The sequence below is a fragment of the Malaya genurostris genome, chromosome 3 (genome assembly GCF_030247185.1).
Source record: "Malaya genurostris strain Urasoe2022 chromosome 3, Malgen_1.1, whole genome shotgun sequence".
Lineage (NCBI taxonomy): Eukaryota > Metazoa > Arthropoda > Insecta > Diptera > Culicidae > Malaya > Malaya genurostris.
Window position 1 is genome coordinate 37,513,785 of NC_080572.1, and position 24,848 is coordinate 37,538,632.

The window sequence follows — 24,848 nt, forward strand, 5'->3', positions numbered from 1 at the left end:
CGAAATTCTCTGCCGGAAACGGTTGTTGCATTGTTGCCAGACTTTTGCCGGATTTCTGGCAGAATTCCGGCGAAAATGGCTGGCAGACATAGCCAGCCGTCTGGGGGGAAATCTGCCAGCCGCATACAAGTGGGCGATTCCGAATGAATTTCGCCTACAACCGGTTGATTCGGAAATCTGTCGGAATTGAGTGAGAAGATGCGGACTGAATTGTCAATTCGTTTTCTCCGTATTTTTTCCCGATTTTGCACGTTTTCGTGCTGATTTCCAGTTTTTTTGTGAATGAAAACATTATATAACTGATGAAGACAACACCACGGAGCCCGAATGATGCTTTATGCAACACGACGTCGAAGGAGATGGCAAACAAGTACAAGTTATGGTGAGGATAGAAATTCTAAAAGGAGAAAAGAGTGATAGTTTGGATTCATGAAAGGGTACAAAAATAGAAATTTTGTTATAAAAATGATATCTAAACCTTAACCTATTATCATAGATTACAGGAACCTTAACCTGTTATCACATACAATTATCACATGTGGTTAATTTAGAATAAAACGTGCGAAATTTACAACTACTGAGAAGTAGCATACAATAAGTGAAATCTAGAAAACTTATGATTAATTACAAAATGTCATCAGGCTCAGTATATAATTTGTGGGTGAATCTGCAGGAGGAAAGTTGGAAGAAATGTTAAAACACCAATAATTGTGAGTAATTTTATTCCTTTGTAAACTAAATGCAATCAATGAAAATTCATAATAAACCTATTTTTAGCTTTGATCTGCTATATAGAAAGCTGATACGAAGAGTATTTGCATTCCACTCCGAACACAAATCAAAGAATTATTGTTCGGATAACCTCAAAGGATTATGGGCACCTCGACGGGAAAAAACTGTATGCTTTGCCAAGAGCCGGATTGTGCAGACGACATGGTGCAGTGTGATGCTTGCAGTATGTGGGCTCACTACCGATACGCTTGGGTCACAGCTGAAATATAACATCAACCTTGGAGTTGCGTTAAGTGTTGCAACCATTTGCGTTTACCCAAATCTTTAAAAAAGGGATCTGAGAAAGTTGGAGAGAAAAAGGGAACCGCGAGTAAGAGCGACTGAAGTTCGGTACACAGTAATATAGCGGCACTGGACACTGCCTTGAAGCTGCTGGAAGAAGAACAGCAACCGAAAGAACAGGAACTAGAAAATCAACACATTTTACATGAGAGGAGGTTAGAAATAAAACGAGCAATAGAGGAGCGCCACATCAACGTCAGACAATACCAACAAAGCATCCCAGCCAAGGATACCCACATTATCGAAATGACGGAATGAGCAATGAATTCTGATTCGACTGCATGATATTTTAGTGCTTGATCGGTTCAGTGCTAGAATTTTCGCCTGAGTTGGCTGCTCGATCAACCTGATTGACAGTGACATTATAAATGTCATTGAATATTCGCTCATTTTATGAATGTGTTAGTGAAAAATTGAGGCGACTTAAGCCATTTCACTACACTCCAGATAGAGGAATGGATGAAGGAATGGATGATGCTGACTAAGGTAGGCCGTTTTATTAATTTCCATTAAATTAATAAATTAATTATTAAAAATAAACTGAAAATCAGCACGAAAACGTGAGGAATCGGGAAAGAAGAAGAAGAAGACGAATTGACAATTCAGTCCGCAATTCTCACTCAATTCCAACAGATTTCCGGATCAACCGGTTGTAGGCGAAATTCATTCGGAATCGGTTGTTGCACTGGAGTTGGAATTGATTCGGAATTCCACATGATTTCCACATGGAATTCCGAATGAAAATTTCTCGCCGATTCGGAATTGATTCAGAATCCATTCGGATCTGATAATGTGGGTAATCTCTCTCGTTACTGTTAAAATAGCTATTTAACAGTTACAATCTGAAGAACGTGAAGACCCATAAAACTCTAAAAAAATTGTGCCACAAACGAATGATGTATTTTAATTCAAAATCAATATTTTGTAAATCCCACCCTCACATTCCTTTACTAACTCTAGGGGAGTATGCCGCCCCCTTATTACGGCGTCCCTTTTTCACCTATAACAACAAGACAATCGGCCACGGGAAGCTAAAGCAAATTAACCAAATAAAAATTTATTTTAAAAAAATCGCAATTTAGCCGCATGATTCGAACTGCGGGTGAGCTTACAGGGCACTATGATCTTAGCCAGTTTGGAAAGACAAGAACAAAAATAGCCGTGCTCTTTGTTGATATTATCATTCTGTTGTACACGTAGGTATCGTCATAGACAATAGTGACAGCAAAAAATTCTGATGCAATTACCACAATTACTGATGCCGTTAATACAAGTCGAGATATTCACGATTAATTCATCTAAATGGCTAATTTTGAAAAAGCACCCCATTGTAAAAAAGTCGACAAACATAACACAGTCTAGATGACAGACGGGATGTTTCTGATAAGGTAACGTGGCGCCATCATGACATATGCGAGTACTGTCCCAACTAAAGGAATATTCGAAATGACCGTTAAAATGATTAAAGAACTCAACTTAAGTGTCCTGTCTGTTAGTATGTGGTAGTCTCAGCTTCATTGAGGCTCTCCGTTCAGTGAAGCCTGGAAAGCACTCACCGTATTTCCTGGGGAAAATACGGGAACAATTGAGTACTTTATCTGCAAAATCATACCAGATTACCTTGGATTGGGTCCCCTCACATTGTTCCATACGGGGCAATAAGAGGGCGGACTCATTAGTCAAGGTGGGCGCATTAGAGGGTGATATTTATGAAATACCAATCTGCTTCAACGAAATTTTCAGTTGCTGTCGTCAGAAAACTATAACCAGCTGGCGAAATACATGGAATAGTGGAATTCTGGGACGATGGTTACACTCAATAACTCCACAGGTATCGACGAAAGCTTGGTTCCGGGGGTTAGACGTGAGCCTTTATTCGTGTAATGTCAAGGCTTATGTCTAATCATTATATGTTCGGCGCGTATCTCCGTCGTGTGGAGCTCGCCGAGAGTGGTGTCTGCGTTTGCGGTGAGGGTTATCATGACATCGAGCATGTTCTTTGGACGTGTGTCGAGTATTGTGATGGCTGATCCCAACTCATATGTTCCCTTCGGGCCCGAGGTATACGACCCGTCGTACCATTCCGCGAAGTATGTGCAACTCGAAATCTTTCTTATATGACTCTCATCTATAACTTCTTGAAAACTATCAATGCCCAAATTTAGTGCTCTCTCTATCTCTCTCTCGTCTACAGCTCTATCGTACTCTACTTAACGCTGCTGAAAGTATGACCAGTGTAAACGATGCTTCGGAGTGTGCATCTGTTTTGAACTGTTTGAGTTGCTGAAAACTACCCAAAAACGCCACATCAACGTCAGAGAACACCACCATAGCATCCCAGCCAAGGATAATCTCTCTCGTTACAATCTGAAGAACGTGAAGATCCAGAAAACTCTAAAAAATTTGTGCCACAATCGAATGATGTATTTTAATTCAAAATCAATATTTTGAAAATCCCACCCTCACATTCCTTTACTAACTCTAGAGGAGTATGCCGTACCCTTAATAACAAGTAAAAAAAACCGCAAATCCCTCCCTTTAAAATAAGTAGAAAAAACCGCAAATTCTCCATATTAAAAATTGCTCAACGATGGACCTCTGTCTGCCGGGTTTGTTAAACGAAAAAAATTGCATTCGGTTCAACGGTCTGTTTCAAAATCGGCAAACGAAGGTCCCGTGTTGGCCTCCCGTTGAAAGATTGATTGAACTTTCATTTAAGCAATGATCCAATGTCGAAATCTATATCGAAAAGTAGTGCTGTTTATAAACTGTGCACCTTTCTTGATACACACGGTGCGATGAGAATCAAAGGGAGAGTCGACGCGTATGAGTTTCTGCTCGATGCTGCCAAAAATCCGATAATCCTACCTCGAGTGCATCCCGTTACACGTCTCGTTCTAGCGTACTATCACGAAAAGTTTCACCATCAAAACCATCGAACGGTCTTGAACGAAGTAAGGCAGCGGTTCTACGTTCCTCGATTGCGAGCTTTAATTACGAAAACTCGAAGTAGTTGTCAACGATGCAAGATTCGGGACGCCGCCGCGAAGCCACTAGCTATGGCTGATGTTCCACCGGCAAGGTTAAACGCCTTCACGCGTCCGTTCGCTCATACTGGAGTAGACTATTTCGGGCCTATCGAAGTCGTACTGAGAAAAACGGTTGAGAAACGGTGGGGGGTTCTACTGACCTGTCTTACAATCCGAGCTGCTCACCTAGAAAATGCCCATTCTTTAACTACTGATTCGTGTATATTTGCCCTTCGAAACTTCATTGTACGTCGTGGAGTGCCAGTTTCCTTCTACAGTGACAGTGGAACGAACTTTATCGGAGCAGATCGCGTGTTACATGAAGCGTTGCAGGTGGTGAATCAGGAAAGGCTTATGCAAGAGTTCACAAGTGCTCAAACCTCGTGACAATTTAATCCTCCGGTTTCACCGCACATGGACGGCAGCTGGGAGGGACTAATACAGACAGTGAAACGTAACCTAAGGGAGATCATTGGTGGTCGCAGACCGAACGACGAAGAGCTGAAGAACGCACTCATCGAGATTGAGGGAGTCCTGAACACAAGGCCACTCACGCATGTTCTAGTTGATGCTGAATATGCAGCAGCTCTGAAACCGAAAGTACTATTCCCGTAACTTGAGTGTAATTCATATAATGTATTTTCTGAAAAGGGTGTCCTAAAACCAGTTTTTGTATGAAAACACATATGTTTTCAATTCATGAGTTTTTCAAGTTTTACAAAGTTTTTTATCATTAAAAACTACACAACTTTCTCAAGCATATTATGCTGCTATTATTTCAGTTTAATGAAATAGAGCCATTTTTCATGTTTTTTTTTTACAAAATTTCAACTTGTCTATTATCAAAAGGCGCAGAAATTTACTCTTCTGCAGGCGAGACATTTTCTTTTCAAATATCTTTGTCCTTGACATTTGCAATAAGGTTCATTGTATGTTTGATCAGATTTCGGCAATTGACCTCCCGTTGAACGATTAATTGGACGTTGATTTTACCAACGATACAACGTGTTGAACTAACCAAAGACCACCGTTGAACGTTTTTTTCTAAGAGGGTGGGTTGCTTATTCGTTTTCGCTCTTCGTTTTTCTGTGCGGTGAACGATTCAACTTTATTTGCAATGGATGTGAACAATAGAAGGAAGTTCGCAATAATACATGCGGGGTTGACGAATATCCAAATAATCAAAATAAAAATAAAAAAAGAATGAAGAGAGAAATAAACAAGACACGTACGGTGAGATAATGACACAGACTAACAGACATGACAGTATGAGTAAATTCTAATTAAAATTATTTTTCGTGATGCACTAGTTCCACCTATATTGTACTGCGCGAACTATTTACTATCTGTACACTCCTTGTGTTATGTAAAAGTTTTTTTACTAGTTGGTTTCCCCTCGTTTGTCAACACCGATCAGCTGCTTGCAGGGATGCCTGATTTCATCAAAATATTTGAAAATGAATCGTCACAATGATTTATTGGATTACGTTGATAATATATTTAACTTTTTCTTGATGTTGGAGGGTAACCATTTATTCGACTCAAATTTGTTCATCTAGACTATTTTTTATTGTGTTGGTAGTTTTCACCCGAAATTAAGTGGCGGCAGACCAGAAGCAAGTAAATATTGTAACAAAACGGGTTCGATTTTTTATTGAGTTGGAGGATGAAAAGTAGGCGCAATTATGTATATAGTTTAGGCAATATCAAAGATAAACTCAAGATAGAGTAGTCTGCGATTTCTTAGGTATCATTTGAATAGGACCCCTCGATGAGCTCGGTTCACTGTCAATTTGAGTATTTTGAAGCAAAACAACAAGTGTCTGATCACTAGATGCGTCGTAACTATGACAATGATTGTTTATGTTTGGAAAAATATCAAGTTACAGTATGAACGATATTGAGAAATTTCGCTTTATATCAGTGATTCTTAGAATAAGAAAGTGAAAACTACTTAGAACCATTGTCTAGAATTTATTTAGTTTGTTATAGCCTCATCCCATGAAGCATCAGTTGTGGCAAGAAATCATTATATGCTGAATGTAAACATATGTGTGCTTCCTTTCTAACTTGTATTGTTTCCATGGCATTTTGTCGGAACTAGTCGACGCTTGTTAACGGAGGGTCAATAAAATTACATTATTACTGAACCAACTGGTTCACGATTACTGACCCAACATTTTTCAATGAAACGTATGGAACATTGTAATCTTCAGTTTATCTTTGGCAATATGTATTAAATCTGTATCCTGCATGAAATTCGCATGGACGTATACAAATCAATACATTACAGGTAATTCTGTATGAATGGCAACTCTGTTGGTAAATGAAAAAAAAAAAAGACAGTCTAGATGACAGACATGATGTTTTTGATAGGGTAACGTGGCGCCATCATGACACATGTGAGTACTGTCCCAAATAATGGAATATTCGAAATGACCGTTAAAATGATTGAAGAATCAAATTTGAGTGTCCTGTCTGTTAGTCTGTGATAATGACGCCTGAACAATTTTGACAGCAGCCGGAATGCAGCCAGTTTTCTGACGGTTGCCAGAATTCCTCACAAGCGGGGGTTAGTGCCTTTTAAAAACGAAAACAACATGAGTAACGGAGAATAACAGTGTAACAAACGTCATCATCGGGATTAGGGATGTCGAAAATTTCGAATTGCTCGATTATTTCATAATCGAGTATAATTTTGAAACTAATCGGTTGAAATTTATTCGATTATCTGGGTTATTATTCGATTCCTAGATTATTCATTCGATTATCAATATGGGATTTTTTTATTATTCGATTAGCTCAATAATCGAATATTAGTTTTAAATTAATCGATTAAATGTTACTCGTTTATCTGGATTATTAATCGATTACTCGACTAATCGATCGATATTGCGACATCCCTAATCGGGATTACCTGTTTTTAAAAGTCAGAATCATATCTTTTACCAGGTCGATTTTTTCTATATTCAGGCTTTTTAAACAATCTGGTGTGTAGGCTAACATTAATAATTCTCAGACTAAAATGGTTGTCTCGAACGTGATTCGTGTAGTCGGCCGATTCAGCCTAAATGGAACTCGAGCAGGACTGTCAGAAATTTGCCAGATGAGACGAAAATATACTTTTCGGAGTGGAGCCCTCAAACCCATGCCCGACATCACCCCGTTCGGACTATTCGGAGTCATTATTACGGTCATCCCTGGGTTGCTGATCGGTGCAACAATCAGCAAGAATATGGCCAACTTTCTGGAAGAGAACGATCTTTTTGTCCCTTCGGATGATGACGACGATGATGATTAAGCGGATACTGATGGTTGATGGTTTTCTCTGCGTACACTGTTTGAATCGATATTTTTAGAAACACTGGCGATGATTATTTTTTGGTGTAAATCAGAATTTATTATTTTATAGTCAGGAGTCTTGGTTATAAACAGTTAAATCTGGTAATTAAGCAGTTTGTGGATTACGTTTTTTTAAATAACATAAAATCAATGCTTTTTTTACTACCTACAACTATAACAACTCTAACCGAGCTCGTTCGGAAGAAAATAAAGCTTCGTTATAGTTATTTGTGCTTATAACGAAATGTTTTATTAATTTTTCGTGAATTGAATGTATTGTTTATACATTTGTAAATATTTCTGTTGTAATATTGTAGCACTTAAATAAAATTTTTCAAATAACAGTATAATATAAACCTTGACATGTCTCCAATACAAGTGTGGCTCATCTTCCTGTGCAGTGAATTTTATTTGTTAATTGATTCAATAAAATATCTAAGAAAAGCTAGTTATAAGCAAGCACAATAAATTATTTAAAGAAGACAATTTTCAATTTGAAAATCACAATGTTAACAATTTACTGGTACAATTAATTATGAACAGCTGTTGGTGCCGTTTGTTTCGAAATTATGTTGTGTTGTAGTTGTTTAATAAACAGTAGTGTTTGTTACTACTAGTGCTTCTAAGATATGTTCAAATGATATAACAAAATAAAAACAAGCGTTATTCAATGAAAAATAAGTACAGATCCGTTTTTTCTTCAAATCTTTACATGAACCATCACTATTAACTGCACGCTTCGAATCAATAGTAAATCTGTTTTTGTGTATCGGACGACTACCAGCTTGGGCAGTAATATCCGCTCCGGCTAGAACATTAACGCTTTGAACAGCGTTCTTACTATTCTGGAGGACGTTTGTGCGCACTCCAACCATGGAAGCACTTTGTGAATCGTTTTGATTCTTTATTTTTCAGGGTGAGGAAAAGTTTCCTCGGACGTTGCGGTTGTTTTATGCGCATATGTTGAATGTAAACCTAAAGGGAAAACGTTTTAAATATACCAATAGGCAAATTGAGAATCCCATACCTGTGCAGATTTGTAAGCTAACTTGATTTCCACTTCGCTGCAACGGGAACCGAGCCAAAGAAAGACCTGTTCACCATTATCCAGAATCATAATGTCATCGTCGGCTAGATCATCCTGGCAGAAATCGGAACATTTTTCCGCTACCGTGAAGTAGCCTTTTTCGTTCGAACAACGGAACAATCGAGTGTAATCCATGTATTCGGCATCCGTGTCGTACGGTTTGCGACCACCCAAAGCAACCCAAAAGAAGTTTTCCGGCTCTTCACCTTCATGCAGAATCTGAAATTGTTGTTTTTTACACATGTATGTTCCGTTTTTGTTGTTTTTTTACATATGTATGTTCCGAGGACATTGCAAGTATTTAAAGAGCGAATCATTACCTGAAAACTAACCCATGGAGTATTGAACATATCTTCGGCAATCTCCTGAATCAGCCGTGCCTCTTCGGTAGACGTTTTGGAACCGATCCAAACGTACAGGATACCGGTTTCCGAATCATCATCCGTTTCGAATGGCACAAACAGAATATAGCTGAAAGGAGGGAAATAATTATGCAAATATCCCAACCAATTATCTAAAGACAACTTTTACCAGAAAGCGGAATTCAGCAACGTAGCATCGGTCTTCACCTGAATCAATCTGGTGCAGAGAGCGCTTCCGTTCGAACGCAGGTGATAGAATTCTACCGGGAGCTTTCCCTCCGGTGTCTTTATTCTCTCCTTTCTACGACCGTTTTTTATCACAAATTTTCCCTTGAAATGGGACATGAATTTAAGGTTTTCCTGTTGTTGGTGAATTCTGACCACTTCCAGTTCCTCACCGAACATGGATTTGAATTTTTTCTGCAACGTAAACGTAAATGTCAACCATCCCATGTTGCCAGCCTCGCGACCCTGCCAGAAATAAACCACGCACTGAATTTCCTCGGCAGGTGGCGCAGATGATTTTTTCAACTTTTCTTTAGTTGTGTTTTCTACCAACTCGTCTTCGTCTTCCTCGTCGTCGTCATCCACCGGAAGGCAGTACCGGCAAAGGAATACGTAGCATTCGCCGGTGTAGAAAATACCCAATTCCTCATCGGGAAGTCGAACAAATTTCTTGCCTTCCAGAACAAACGATTCCATCACATCCAGATCGTAGTTCCAATCGTCCGCAAGCTGCTGGGCCTCGATCAGCGTCATCGACGGTTGCCGAGGCATGAACAAAGCCGCCAAGTCGGCTTTGGTCTCTTGCTTTTTCGCCCATTCCGTAAGATCGGCGCCGGTCCGAGCCACAGACTGTGCAGTACGAGTGAAATCAACTGCTATAACCTCCTCCCATCCAGTGAATTTGGATTTAAAGACCTGCGTTTCGGTTCCCTCCTGTACACGGGTTATCAACGCATACTCGGGGCGATCAATCATGTTAAATAGTTCCTGAGATAATTTGATTGCGGCAGCACGCACTAGCCGAGTAGATTTTTTACCAAACCACACAAACAGATCCAGGTAGCAGTCCAAGATATAAACATTTTTACTATTGAGAATCGTATGGTGCAGGGTCCTACTCGGCAGTTCTATTTGTGGTAGCTCAAGGTAGCCCATGCCAAGTTGAATTTGGTACAAACGGGGAGGAATTGGAAGGAAATCCCCGTCGACATGTGAAGTAGGCTTTTCACCAGGACCTTGACCATTAGGAAATCCAAGAGCTTTCCAGAACTCCACACCCTCACTGCCTTGATATTCCTGGAAGATTTCCGCTTTGTTTTTCCGTTCGTTCTTGTTAATTTTTTCTGCCGTTAGCCGAGCTTTTGATTTCAGAGTGTTTTTAGATTTTGCACCATACCACATGAAAAGCTGAAGACCGGTGTCTAGTACAAACACATAGCCGGGATCCAGAGATGCATAACTAACTTCGACCGGTTCCAGATGTATGTTGGCACCGGCATCATGAACTCTGTACAGCCGAACAATATACACTAAGTTTTCAATGGTGTAAAACCCGGTGGACGTTCTACCACCCTCGATGTATGTAACGTCTGTGTCAAACAGTGCCAAGAACTCATCGGACTCATCGGCTTGTTCTTCTCGAATTGTGCGACAGCGTGCTCCCAGATAGTTCCTCAAATTGACCGCATGTATGGCAGCACATGCTCTTTTGTCCAATGTTGCTTTGGTCCCAATCCAGAAGTAAATCTCCCAACTTAACTGCCCAACATCGTCATGCACTGTCTTCAGCACAATGTAACAATCGCCCTCGTAGAATTTGCCATGTGCTGCTTCCTCGATTTTATTTGGCAAAAAGTTTTCAATTTCCCAAATCGTTAGTCCGACGTATTGTCCGTCTTCTTCCTCAAAAATTTCGGAATAATCTACTGGAGGTTTCTCCAACGATTCGTCCCATCGTTTCGGTTTCAGATTTTCCACTTTCTCATCTTCAAACCCAAGGGTATTTTTATCCTTGGCGATGTCCTGCATACCTTTGAGAATCTTTGCCGAATCTTGATCTGCTGAATCATTCCGTGCACCTCGTCGTAACCGTAGCTTCCGGGCAATTGGATCCTTGCTACTATTCGCCACCTGTGCTTGGGCAGGCACATTCGCCCCCGCCAATCGTAACTGAGTCTGTAGCGAGAAATCAATATTGTAGAAAGCTAGACCGTCGCCGCGCTGAACTTCCACCGGTTTCGGAGGCATCACTAAATCTGGATTGTTCCTCAAATCAAGCTGATCCATATCGGTCAGTAGGTGTATTGCTTCTGGTAGCGTTATCAATTTATTCCAACTAAGATTCAACTTTTTCAAGGAACCACATCGACACAAGCCCTCCGGTACCATTTCCAATTGGTTGTTGGAAGCGGAAAACACTTCCAGTGCGCTCAGCTTTCCAATGCTAGACGGAATCCCCTCAAAATTTAATGCATTATCGTTGACGTACAGACGCCGGAGATTTTGCAATTTGCACAAAGTAGCCGGAAGAAGTGTCAGATTATTTCTTGAAAGATTTAAAGTCTCCAGTTTGGCTAAATTTTCGATCGATGGTGAAATTTCTTGAATGACGTTGTCATTTAAATTTAGTCGTTTTAAATTGAACAAGTTGTACAAAGCATCAGGAATTTTAGATAGTGCGTTTTGAGAGAGATCTAGCTCCTGCAGGTTGGAAAGACTGTCTAGTGCGGCTGGAAAGTTGGTTATAGTGCGTTGCGTGTTGCGCATTTGTAGGCATATCAAGTTTTGTAGCGAAGGAAGCTGACGAAGTTGGAACAATTCCAGTGGGTTGTCGTTCAAAACCAGTGTTTGCAGGTTTGAAAGGCGTCTGGTTTGTGGTGGAAGAGTTTCCAGTTTGTTATTGGACAAATCCAGAAATAACAAATCTGTCAATTTTATGAAAAGCGAAGGTGGAATGCTCTCAATTCTACAAAGAAACTAATAATAATTTAAAGTCCAAACCTAGATGCGAAAGTTCTTACTGATTATTGCTAAGATTTAATACCAGTAGGCTTTTAGCCTTGTCCAATCCTTCCGGGACTTCTTTCAATTTGTTGTGCGATAAATCCAATGTGGTCAGCTCCTCCAAATCAAAAAGCTCATTCGGAATACCGGAACTTTTAATATTGTTCCGTCGCATATTCAGCGTTCGCAAACAGTTTAGTTCCGTAAGCTCGCCGAACAGTTTTTCGAGCTGGTTGTTCTTCATCGAAAGATGTTCCAATTTCATCAGCTTTCCCATTTCTTCGGGAATTTCTTCAATCCCTGTACGGTCTAGCTTGAGCCACTGCACCCCGGACATATGTCTTATGTTCCTAGGAAACTTTCCATCCTGTAAAAAAGAAAATTATGCAATATCTTGAAATTGATACCATTACCCATTAGTAGTTGTTCCGTGAGTGGAACATTACATTTAATAGTTATTTCTAACGTTCTCTACCTAAAATGCAAATGTTTTCTGTAGCGAGTGTTAAGATAAAAATAGTTTTTAAGACAAATATGTCACAACCATTTATGAATAAAATACTATAGGTAATTGTTTTTTTGTATATCATTTAGATGGAAAATTTGTATACTCCAATGTCGATTACAATATCTTTTTTCAACATTTACCGAACTTACACTGAAATCATTGCAGGTGAAATCAATTCCTCGCACAAACGGCAGCACACCTGTCGAACTCATCCTGATTCAGACGATTTGTTGTTACTGTACTGTTTTCGTTGAATCTCGCTGTTAAGTTTTAACACTAATTTTTCTTCATCCACTTTATGTGCAACAGATGTGTACTGTTATCGCAGATAGATATGCGCTGAATGTAATAAACATTTATCGAAATGAATGAAGCAATACTTTTCTATAGTAAAGAATGAAAGAAATCCCGTTTCTCCATTAAATTTTCATTTGACTGACAACCAAGGTGCCAGATAAAATTTCCAAAAATTCTAATAAAATGCAAGTTGCTGGAATGAAGAGCTCCACATTTTAGAATTAGCGAATGAAAAAGGAACGGCCAAATCAGTTTCAAAAGTTTGCAACATTGTCTATAAAAGACCAGCGAAAATCGGAAAATATCTGTAAAAATACCTTGAAATCTGCATAGCCTCGCTTATATCTCTTCTGGGGAAACTATATCTGCAGCACCTATAAGAAATCTGGCATCTCTGCTGATATTCCCGTCTATCGATATTTGATGAAATCATACACTCAGAAAAATATTATGGTAACAGTTAACATATGGGAGGTTAGTATAACCATACGAGTATAGTGGTTTTCAGTACACAATAAAATCAGATGATGTTGACAATATGCAAGCTTACTTTTACTATGAATGGTTCTGGCTCTAGAATAGTAATATTGAACTGTATATTGTATGAATAACTACTACAGTTGGAATGTTTAGCATAACCATGATAGCATCTTATTTTTACATTGTACCTATTATTTTAACTAGTGCCATGGTATTTTTGAAATTTCGCTTCTGGTTCTTTCGAAGCACGGAATTATGGTGAATTTGACAATAGTGAAGATCACTCAAACATGCGATTATGCTCAAAAGTTATATTAATTGAAATTTTGATACAAGAATAACACAGAAAACATTAAAACCTGCTTTATTTTACTAATACATTCTCACACTGATTCAACATTATATATATATATATATATATATATATATATATATATATATATATATATATATATATATATATATATATATATATATATATATATATATATATATATATATATATATATATATATATATATATATATATATATATATATATATATATATATATATATATATATATATATATATATATATATATATATATATATATACAGAAATCAAATCATTTATGAATTTAAAAAAATATTTATAGTATTTCGTCAGCCTGTTGAAAAGCCTGATTCTGACTCAATTTTTTCAGTAATGAAACAAGCGACTTGTAGCAATTGATTTTGATTTTTGTTACTTCCAATTGTTCATTGATGATATATTTATCATTATTATCATTATTTTTTAATACGGTTTCCCGGTTACCTGTCCACAAATTTCGATAGGAAGATGAGCCGTTGCTATGATGTGTTTGGCTTGTTTTCATATTGCTCTGAACAATTATAGATGCAATACCTATCTTGTGCAAATAGAGTGATTTTATCACCGGAAACTAATTTTTGCCTCATGCATTTTTGCATGTTTGTGTCCTGTCCATTTGGCTACCGTGAATATGTTCGCCAACGCGCGGTCATCAAGTATTTTCAAATAACAAAAGTTAACACCTCGTTCTGTCAGAAATGTTTGTTATCTATAGACAAATTGACACATTTTTAATACATGCAAAAAGCTATTACTAAAGTTGATTTCAACTTACGAATCATAATCGAGGATCAGCAAGATAATCGTCAATGATTATTTCAGCCTCAACTTTTCCTTTCATTGATGTAGCCAGTACTTATATACAAAAATATTTAGAAGTTTACTCACCTGCAGTACCAATGCTGGAATATGAAATCTGCCGCTGTAATAAAGCTTTATTTGACACTAAAAAAAGCAGACGTGGTAATTGACAATTTGTATAGTCGCGTTAAAAAAATACATAGTCGGTTTAAAAACACCATACGACGATGTTCTTTCTACATAAATTATGTTGATATGAACAATATGTATAGTGCTTTCAAACTTGACAATCTCTATCCAACTATATGTTTATTCATGGCAACATTATTATATGCTGAAGAAGAACTTTCTCACATGGTAGTCATAACTATATCACTTCTCAACTTTATGGTGACCGAAAGCTCAATTTCATCTTACTTGTAATTGTCATTGGGACTTTTTCGTTCTTATTTTAATGATTGTCAGAATCACCACGCCAGAAAAGTAATAAAGACAAATAGTATAGTTACTATACGGATGGTGAATAATCTGATATCATGGTCTTTACTATTATTTGAGTGCATAGTTCAAATGACCATGAGGAACAGTTTGCGGTTACTGTAATATTTTTCTGAGTGTAGTGAACGTGTTCCAAAGAGTGTATCGATTACACAAAATCAGCCATCTGATCAGCGTTGTTAGGTCATTTTTCCAAAAATCTGTATTTGGCGCAAAAATCTATCGGTACCATATCGGTATCAAAATCTCTTTTACATAAGTACCAGGAAAATGTCACCAAGGCTCATTCAAGTGAGCAAAAACAAAAAGGGCCCTCGAGACAACCTTTTTTCATGTCTATCATCCAAAATCGGTATTTATCTGTATGATCCGTGAATTATTGGTATTTTCGAGTACATATCTGTATTGCGGTATAGAGGACAAAAATCTGTATAAATAAGAATAAGAAATCGCTATACCCGGTATACCTATACGTTGCACCTGACACCGGTATGTTATTGTGGTTTTAAGCGAGGCATAGAATGCGACGGACTCGGCGCAGAATAGCGAAATAACCCACATTATCAGATGCGAATGAATTCCGAATCAGCGAGAAATTTTCATTCGGAATTCCATGTGGAAATCATAATGAATTCCGAATAAATTCCAACTCCAGTGCAACAACCGATTCCGAATGAATTTCGCCTACAACCGGTTGACTCGAAAATCTGTCGGAATTGAGTGAGAAGATGCGGACAGAATTGTCAATTCGTTTTCTTCGTATTCTTTCCCGATTTTGCACGTTTTCATGATCATTTTCAGTATATATTTAAATAAAAAAATTAAGTTGAATCTTCATTTTTTTTCGGATATAGATAATTAGTAAATAACCAGTTCTTCTTAGAATTCCAGTATAAACTGTTGAAATTCGCTGGAAATTACCGAAAAGTCCTACCCTAGTCTGCATCATCCATTCCTTTGGCTGTAGTGTAGTGGAATCAAATACAAATAATAATACCCCTAAGTCCCATACAAACGAACCGCCAATGTTTGGTTCACAGCCTGAACAAGTAAGCCTAGCAAATTACTCCCTTTCATTGCGATAGTTTGAAAATGTGGAAGGAGATTGTTTCTGGCAACGCTTTATGGTAGTTGCAACGGTGCAAAACAAACTTGTTTGTTTATGTTTATCGTTGCTGTATTAAACTGCAACAATCAGTCTAAATATCACCGGCACTAGCACAAAAGTTGAAAAATGAACACAAACACCCACGAATCTACAAATATCAATACAGCTAGTAGTATATTCATGGTGGCTTAACCATTCTAGATTATTGTTTAACTTAAATTTCGCTTGTGATCTTGATTATCAGATAAAAACTGTTTGTTTATTTATTTTTCACTATAATAAACAGTAACTACGGTGAACTAGCTCTTACCCTTCAGTGTTGCTAGTTTTATAGAAAACTCGTTAAAGTACATTGTCACTCTGACAGTGTATCATGACAGTGTACCGCACGATGCAAAATGTGTCCTTGAAAATTTGTCGAAGTATTCCGTATTATAATTTGTATTTGGTGGAATCGCTTAAGTTGCCTTACCTTTACACTATCACATTCATGAAATGAGCGAATATCCAATGACATTTATAATGTCACTGTGAATACGACTTATTTTACTATCGGGCGCCTTTTCACAATTCATCCTGTACAAGAATGGACAGAACTTTTTCGCGAATATCTCTTGATGTACTTAACCCAATAACATATTTTTTTCTACAAGCTATCGGAACTATGATAAGGAATTTGTGATAAAACTTTCAACAATGTGAGATAACCATAAATATTTGAAAAATAACGTTTTCTAAAACTTTTGGAAATATTGAGGAAAATTCATCACGCTTGCTTGCCTTTTTCGAACCCGGACGACGGTTTTGAGGTAGTCACGCACTAATCAATTCCGATTATCTACTGGACGTGTATAAAAGGTAAATTTTGATTGAAAATCGTTCATTTCTTCTATTTTGCTTCAGACGGAACTGTGTTCGTAACGAATTAAAACTCCCGAGCTTCGACGCGAAGCGAAAGAATTGATGAACACACACTGCAGTACCACTTTTGATTACCATCTCCTTCGTAGACAAAAGCCGTTTGAAATGGTCCGCAGAAAAAATTGGATTTAGATTTCTTACGTAGGACTACGTATTTCTTTACTATGCTCACCTGGGTGCATTTTCAAAATTTCATAACACGGAAGTGTAACAAAATTACTCCAGATTTGTTTTCCCAATAACTTTTTCCCTGTTTGAGTATTTTTTCTAATTCTTTCACGAAACGAATGGAAAAAGATGTAAGAATGTTGTTAATAATACGTTTATAACGAAAACATTATTTAAATAGTGAAAAATAGGTCCAAACCTGAAACATCAAAATTAATCGAATCTATAAATAGACTCTGTTGTACGTTTGCTATTTCAATCCATGAACGGAGACACATCGAGTGCACAGGTCTCCATCTACGTCAAGATAATGGAGCTCGACCCTACATTATTTAACTGGTGCTTCAGTGACGAATATGAGATTCCGTTCCTCAAGCCTAAACACAGAAAAACAATAACTAGTTCTTCTATGAGCTTAGCTGCTGTTGGACATTCGCAGTGTGAGTTTCGCTACGAACAAAAGTGATTGCATCATCCAGCTTCTGATCGTTTGCATTAGAAGGAAAGGAAACGAAAAGTAAACAAAAATAGAGAACATTATACAAAAACTGCCGTTCTAATCGCTTTAAATGTTACCTAAAGAACTATTAAAGTTTTTTTCTTTGGAAATCAAAGATAAAAATCATCAGTTTAGTGCAAATCTAGAATAATTTGATAGGTTGTGTACTTTTCGCTGTGCGAAACTAATGCAAACAAAACCAGCATACGGTTTATCAATATCGTAGAAAATATCACCTTCTGAAAGCCTGAAATGAATTCCGCGATAACAACATTCAGCTGCTGGTCGTTTGCGTGCGAGTAACAGAAAAAATACGTTTAATCGGCCCGAAAAATGATAATCTGAAATGAAGTAGTGAACCTTTTAAATTCTAACAGGTGGCAACTAAAATTTTGGAATTCCTTTCTGAAGTTGTCAAAAAAAGACAAACATACTTGGAGAAGATCTGATTTATTGAAATTAAAGATACATTGTTCATTGTTGAAAAAAAAATTGTGAATATTTGAAAACGGTCCGTATTCGGATGTTCGGCGAAGCTTCCGTTTGATGTCGGAACAGGAGCGTTGTACGGCCTTCATGTCAACTTTGTAAATGCATCTCTTGATTCTACCAATCAACTGTTAGCAGATCGTGGCTCTCCAGTTATTTTTGTACACCAAGGAACTCAAAACCCCGAAGAAATTTTCGATTAGGCGACACTGAGGTAGATTTATCGGGTTGTGGTTTTTGGGTAAAAATGGGATCGAATGGGTATTCAGGAACGATTGTTTTTTTTGGCGCAATGCGATGACGCTTTATCCGGCCAAAACACGTATTGTCCATCAGCATGATGTTTTTGAAAAAACGGGATCAAAACTTTCTACAAACATTCGTTCTGGTACACATCTTGATTGATTGCCAACCCAGATGGCTTGAACCACGGCTTAGAAATGCCTTTCTCGGAAATGACAATGTACAGCATCACTTTCTGTTCAAACTTATGTTTAAACTAATATTTTATGTTCGGATGTACAGTAAAACTATCCGTTGAATAGTATCGATCGTTTGCGGGAATCTGCGTCGTCGAAAGAGGGAAGTAGCTTTCGTCGTCCAAAACAAAACTTTTTCCGGAAAAATTTTTAATCAACCAGCGGCATTGGGTTGAGGATTCAGCGTTGAGATCTGTGCGTCAGTATATCCCGGGGCTCGTGTCTTCTTTCGGTACTTTATTCCGAGTCTTTTCAATGTTTTGCAGATGTACTGGTGAGAACAGTTGAACAGTTGCGGCATCCCTTTGACTCAGTGAATCCTTGTTGTTGAAGGTACGAGAAAGAGAATGAAGTCAAGTCTGCTCGTAATCAAGTCTGCTCGTAAGGAAGGTAGTGGAAGACCAGCCAAAATTATGGACGCAATAATTTTGGCTGGTCTTCCACTACCTTCCTTACGAGCAGTTGTTGGGCATCTTAGGATATTGTAAACTGTCGAAGCCGCAGCATTTTTGCTTTAAAAAACTTTTTACCGTAATTTGCGAGATTTCTGTGCAGTTCGTAAAACTGCGCTTGCGAAATACTTCTTGTTTCGACGGCATTTTGAGCAAAACTGAGCAAGCATGAACAGAACAGAAAATACTAGCAGAAAGAGGAAAAAGAGAGCTAACACATACACACTCTTAGATCTTTCTGAGCTCGTTTGTTGTTGAGCATACAGGCCTCGAAAAAATTCCAAAATTTTAGTTGGCACCCGTTCATTTATTGTTCGTTCCATTCGCAGTAAGGCTTTCGCTTCAAACAAGTGCGGAAAATTCAGCAAAGTATGAACACAATGGAGAGAATACATATACAAATCGACAGGACCATAAAGGATAATGTAAAAAATCGCAATTACGGTCAAATCATTTAGTTCAAAACGATTTTCATTGTCTCTACATAGAATCAAGCAAAGAGTTATTTGGGTTTTCTCATATACATGAATTTGATTTTATAAAATGGATTTTCAATCAGAATAAGTGTCGTCACTACGACGTCCAATTTCATGGGTGCCACGACTCGGTGCGGAATGTTAGCGCTGTAGGGAAGGGCACACAAGCATGTGGTAGATTTACTTTACGCGCCGTTTGCCAAACGAGAGGCAACCGATTTGTTCGGAATTTTGCTCGTGAAAATAATTGACAACTGTGCTGAAAGTTGAAGAAATGGTAACCTTCGGTTCTTTTCAGAATCCAGAGCATTTTAAAAAGATCTAATGAGATTTTACTTGAAATGGATAATTTATTAGTAGAACAATGTATCAAAATCAATGTTCATTTTTAAAGTAAAGCCCCTTGTCGACAGCAGTTCTACTTCAATCTCGCGGTTATGTCCCCAACATTACCTACTACAAGTTTTTAGGTATGCAACAGCATTGGACTGAGTCTAATAAAAAAAAATAATTCAGTGTGTTGAAAAACTTTTGTTTCAACATACACTCACCTGAAAATCTCTTCATTCAACAACGATTTCCGAACTTTTCAAAAATAAACGGTGATTTCCATAGGTGCGCTACCAGCTCTCTGCTATGACGTCATGTAACTGTGGCCAGCATCATTCTGCAAAAACCAAAACAATGAAGAAGAATGGCTAACAAAAAAAATGGATATTACAAATTACTTGTTTATTCAGTACCCTTTACCGCACTTCCCCATTGCACTAATTATCGATCAGAATATCATCGCTACAATAAGGAAAATAAGATTCTACTCGATTTGAAATGCTCGAATGTTTGTTTACCATACTCTGAGCGCTCTGATTGCCCACCAAATACCCCAGATGTTGGCTACCATTGCACTTGCTTGAGCGCCCTATCCTTGCCGTGCGCTACTCGCAAACCCATTTCACGGCATTCAAAATGTTCATCGTTTGGCATCAAAACAATAGCGGCCCTTACACGAGTCATTAAAAATGTCATTACTAAAAAATAATATCATTTTAATGAACGTGTATGGTGCAGTAATAACGAGTTTTCTATCAAATACAAATACATCATTACTAAGTCATCAATAAAAATTACAAAAATAATTCTCGTGTAAGGGCCGCTCAACCCATACACAACCGGACAGCAGAGATGGCATTTCACCAGAGTGATAAACGCTAGAGTCAGATTTCTGCCACACCGAGGATGAAAAAAACGAAGCACCGCACAAAGAGGAAAGCGCACTTCTTCTCAGTGTCGAATAGACAGCATTTGAGTGTGTGCTTGTGGTTAAAGCAGCTGGCGCGAGTGAAACACATTCTCTTCGCATGAATCGCTCACACGCGCTCTCGTCTAAATAGACCCAAGTGACCACTGGCGCGTGATTGTGAGCGAACACTCTGTGAACTTCAATTAATAGAGAGTAGATCTGGCCTTGCTATGAAAAATTTGCAAGGAAAACCGAAAATTTTACGATAAATTGTTTTATTTTGCTGATTTTGCGTGTCCACGCTTCATCTACGAAAACCATACAGCAGAGTGCTCACCGGCGTGTACACCTCTGTGAAAGTATCTGCATCCACCTCAGAGAACTTATTAGCTAATGCTCTAGCACTTTGGTGCGATTCAGTGGAAGAGGTAAAAGGAAATAAACAAACGCACTCATGATGCGTGCACACTTACACAACAGTGGTGTATAAATGTGAAAGAGAAGAGCTCTCGTTGAAGTTGTCAGTGCGAGGGGAGAAATTTTGCTTGCTCTTCGTCACACAGAGGAGATAGACATCTCTGCCTGACAGAAATGAGCATGTTTCATATGTGCTCCACTGAATTCAGTACGGCGCTAGTGTACCTAAACAATACGAGTGCAATGAATTACGAAACAAAAACATTACAAGAGAAACCAGTACTTCATTGCGTTATTTACGGTCACTGTGTATGCGTCCAGCAATATATTTAAAAGGAACGTAATTTTCATATTGTGACTCAAGCAAAAACTCCTGAATGAAATGAAAATATAGAGATTTTTTCTAACAGCGCTGCATAGCAATAAACTCATCAATAACACACGTCAAATATCTCCAAATATGCAAATTTTGTAATCTTTCTTACTTTTAATTAACTTTGACCAACGTCTTCTCTTTGTTAGGAAAAGATAACTATTTATAGTAATTGATAGAGTTAGAAATGAAGTGTTTTTTGAAATGTGGTGTGTGACTAAAGAGTACCTAACGTATTTAGTCGTATCAATGAAAACGCAAGGAATTATTAGCCATTGGTAGGAGTATCTGTTATCATTGGATGATCTTCTAACGACTCGGATAAAGATAAGGGAACGGTAGATTTAATCTGTGTTTGCAAATTACTAGTATTGCTCTTCAAGATTCATTGTTCATTGAAATGTGATGAACACCTAAACCATAGTAACTTATCATCATAATTATTTTATTATTGTCAAGAAATGATAGCAAAACTTATTTTCCTTATTTAAATATAAAAATTTAAGCCGCAGATTGTATAAAAACAGATACGTTATTTTCAAATGTTATTCCATTTACGACGCCATTGTGGAACCAGAGAACCAAGACTTTTAAGTAGCCCTTACACGTGACAATATTATTGTCAATCCAAAGTATTGTCAATACCGTCAATCCAATTGGCTTGGTTACTTGAATCCGCGTTTTTCGAAAAAATCAAGCGTTTGGAGCTTCAAATATTGCAACTAAACATTGAAACATTGAGAGAAAAGGTCATTGTACATATTTAACTGTTTTCTCTCTGGAGAGAAAGTATTGTAGGATTGATGAGCAGTTTCCAATGAAGTTTCCACTACACGATCAAAAGTATTGTCAATACCCCTTGTATTGACAATAATATTGTCTCGTGTAAGGACAGCTTTACTTAAATTCTCGATGTATACCCGCTAGCGAGGAATTCTGGCAACCGTCAGAAAGCTGGCTGCATTCCGGCTGCTGTCAAAATTCTCCAGGCGAAATTGCGTCATTATCTCGCCGTACGTGTTTTGTTTATTTCCCTCCTCTTTTTTTTCTTTTTTTTATTCGACTTCATTTGATATTCGTCAATTTAGCATGTACGTACAAAAAACGAATCTTGAGACGAGGTAAATGAGATTGAAATATGGGTATGTTTGGTAGTTAGAAAGCAATGTTATTGGCGATAACATTTTCCATGATTAGTATATATGAAGGGCAATAGCTTATTGCCTTTCATATGTATCTTTTATTGAAAAAATAGAACCAAAACGCTTAAAATGTAGAACCGATTAAAAACGGTTCTGCCAATCTTGTATGGCAAGCATCCGACAGAAACAAAACCGTTATTAACGGCTAGGCGAAATTCTCTGTCGGAAACGGTTGTTGCAATATTGCCAGACTTTTGCCGGAATTCTGCCAGAATGGCTGGCAGACATAGCCAGCTGTCTGAGGGGAGATCTGTCCGCCGCGTACAAGTGGGTTAAAGAGCCAAACGAACCGTCAAATTCTCATGCTCCAACATAGGAGCTTGACGGTTCGTCTGGCTACCAAAGAAGTATTCGCCGGTCTGTTACTATCAGAGTCTGTACCTGGCAACGGTGGGGTAGCCGGAAACCAGAATGGCAGCCAGCCACCATTAGACAGCCGTTTACTCGGATGTCTGTTCTCTGTGACATTAGTTTCTCGCGTTTTATTAACTTAACAGTAAACGGACAGGTGGCGAGATTTTTGTATGTGTGAGTGCGGATGTCATTTTTTTTAAACACGAAGATATGGGGAAGAAAAGTGTAAACATCGAGCATTTCAGGATCATCCATTGAATCACGTCCTGTTGCTACAATCGAGAAAATAGTTTTATTTCAAATTTACCGAGACGAGAATTTTTTTTCTTTCTAGAGAAGGGAAAAGCCCACTGCAATACTTGATAACTTGGAGAAACTAAGATCCATACCCGGAGAAACTAATCTCCATACACCACATATTAGCACTTAAATAGAATTTGTTTTGTTCCGATGTTTGCTTGCGTGGATCTATTTATTTATTTATTGGCTTTATTTATTTAATTTCGTGAGAAAATTATAAACATATCTCGCCCAATCTCGCCTCCAGTGTTAATTCTCCGTCGTTACCCTCTCAGCAGGTCGTTCTATTTTGTTGAATTTTGAGCGCTTGTTGAACAACATATTGCACGAAATATTCATTCAATTTGCTGGAACGGTTTGTTGTTGTTTTTTCTCTTGCAAAAATAGTGTGAAAATTAAGTTACCTTTACATAGAAAGAAAATTTGTTGTTATTCTACGAGAAGTAGAAGTATTGTGCTGTGATAGTTTAAAAAAATAAATGGAAAAAACTTCAGAAATTCTGCAGTAAAACTAGTTCAACGGGGTTCCAACTCCTCATGTAAAAAATGGCTCAACAATGGACCTCTGTCTGCCGGGTTTGTTGAACGAAAAACATTGCATTCGGTTCAACGGTCTGTTTCAAAATCGGCAAACGAAGGTCCCGTGTTGGCCTCCCGTTGAACGATTAGCGGCCCTTACACGAGCATTAAAAGTGTCATTACTAAAAAGTAATGTCATTTTTAATGAACGTGTAAGGGCAATAATGATAAATTCTCCATACAAATTTGAAATATTACTTTAGTATTTAATAAAAATGACATTAATAATTCTCGTGTAAGGGCCGCTATTGATTGGACTTTCATTGGACCAATGATCCAACGTATTGGACCAATGAAGGACAACCGTTGAACTTTTTTTCTAAGAGGGAATGTATTGTTGTTAAAATCAACTAAACGGTGCAACGTTGAAAGGTGTCGCGGATAGTTCCCCGTGGAGCTTTTCATTGTACCTTTTTGCAATGTCAGTTAACGCTTTCAACTGTTTCTTCTTTTCCTTTTCCAACTCAATTGAATCCAGAGTTGCCATGTTTTTTTTTTCAATTATCTGTCTCTGATTCAAAAATTTATCTGGATTTGTCTGGGTCTACTATATACAAGAAAATTTTCACCAGAGGCCAAAAAAAGGTCGTATAGCCATAATCCGTAAAGATCTCGTTAGATTTAACAAAATTTGTGAAATCTGGTAAAATTTGTAAAATCTGGCTATAGATCTGCTTTATCAGTGGCCCTTACATGAGCATTAAAAATGTCATTTTAAATGATGACTAAGTAATGATGTATTTCAAATTTGTTAGAAATCTCGTCATTAGTGCACCATTACACGTTCATTAAAATTATATTATTTTTAAGTAATGACATTTTTAATGACTCGTGTAAGGGCCGCTATCTGGTTAGTTAGAGTGTCTGGCGAAGCGAGAAAGATCTGGCATTTGCCAGATAAATCTGGCAACCTGGCAATGCTGATTGCATCTGTCATTCGTAAGCTTATT

The 24,848-nt window shown here is 37.8% G+C and overlaps 2 protein-coding genes across 2 annotated transcripts; one reads left to right on the forward strand and one right to left on the reverse strand.

The window, feature by feature from the left end:
* The first annotated feature begins 7,004 nt into the window (after positions 1 to 7,004).
* On the forward strand, positions 7,005 to 8,126 carry LOC131434731 (essential MCU regulator, mitochondrial-like). The gene has a single exon (XM_058601790.1). It carries the CDS (start codon positions 7,129 to 7,131, stop codon positions 7,402 to 7,404), a length of 276 nt encoding a protein of 91 aa, XP_058457773.1. The 5' UTR covers positions 7,005 to 7,128; the 3' UTR covers positions 7,405 to 8,126.
* On the reverse strand, positions 8,116 to 12,841 carry LOC131434730 (protein flightless-1). The gene is made up of 6 exons (XM_058601788.1): positions 12,561 to 12,841; positions 11,921 to 12,270; positions 9,064 to 11,865; positions 8,853 to 9,003; positions 8,473 to 8,751; positions 8,116 to 8,420 (listed from the first exon to the last, which is right to left on the reverse strand). The coding sequence occupies exons 1-6, from the start codon at positions 12,621 to 12,623 to the stop codon at positions 8,286 to 8,288; spliced, it is 3,780 nt and encodes a 1,259-aa protein (XP_058457771.1). The 5' UTR covers positions 12,624 to 12,841; the 3' UTR covers positions 8,116 to 8,285.
* Between the last annotated feature and the right edge of the window lie 12,007 nt (positions 12,842 to 24,848).

Excerpts from the sequence above, each read along its gene's own strand:
- LOC131434730 (XM_058601788.1), bottom strand. The coding sequence starts at position 12,623 with ATGAGTTCGACAGGTGTGCTGCCGTTTGTGCGAGGAATTGATTTCACC. Across the intron at positions 12,271-12,560 it reads TCACCTGCAATGATTTCAGT|GATGGAAAGTTTCCTAGGAA; the intron begins GTAAGTTCGGTA and ends TCTTTTTTACAG. Across the intron at positions 11,866-11,920 it reads TTAAATCTTAGCAATAATCA|AATTGAGAGCATTCCACCTT; the intron begins GTAAGAACTTTC and ends GTTTCTTTGTAG.
- LOC131434731 (XM_058601790.1), top strand. The coding sequence starts at position 7,129 with ATGGTTGTCTCGAACGTGATTCGTGTAGTCGGCCGATTCAGCCTAAAT.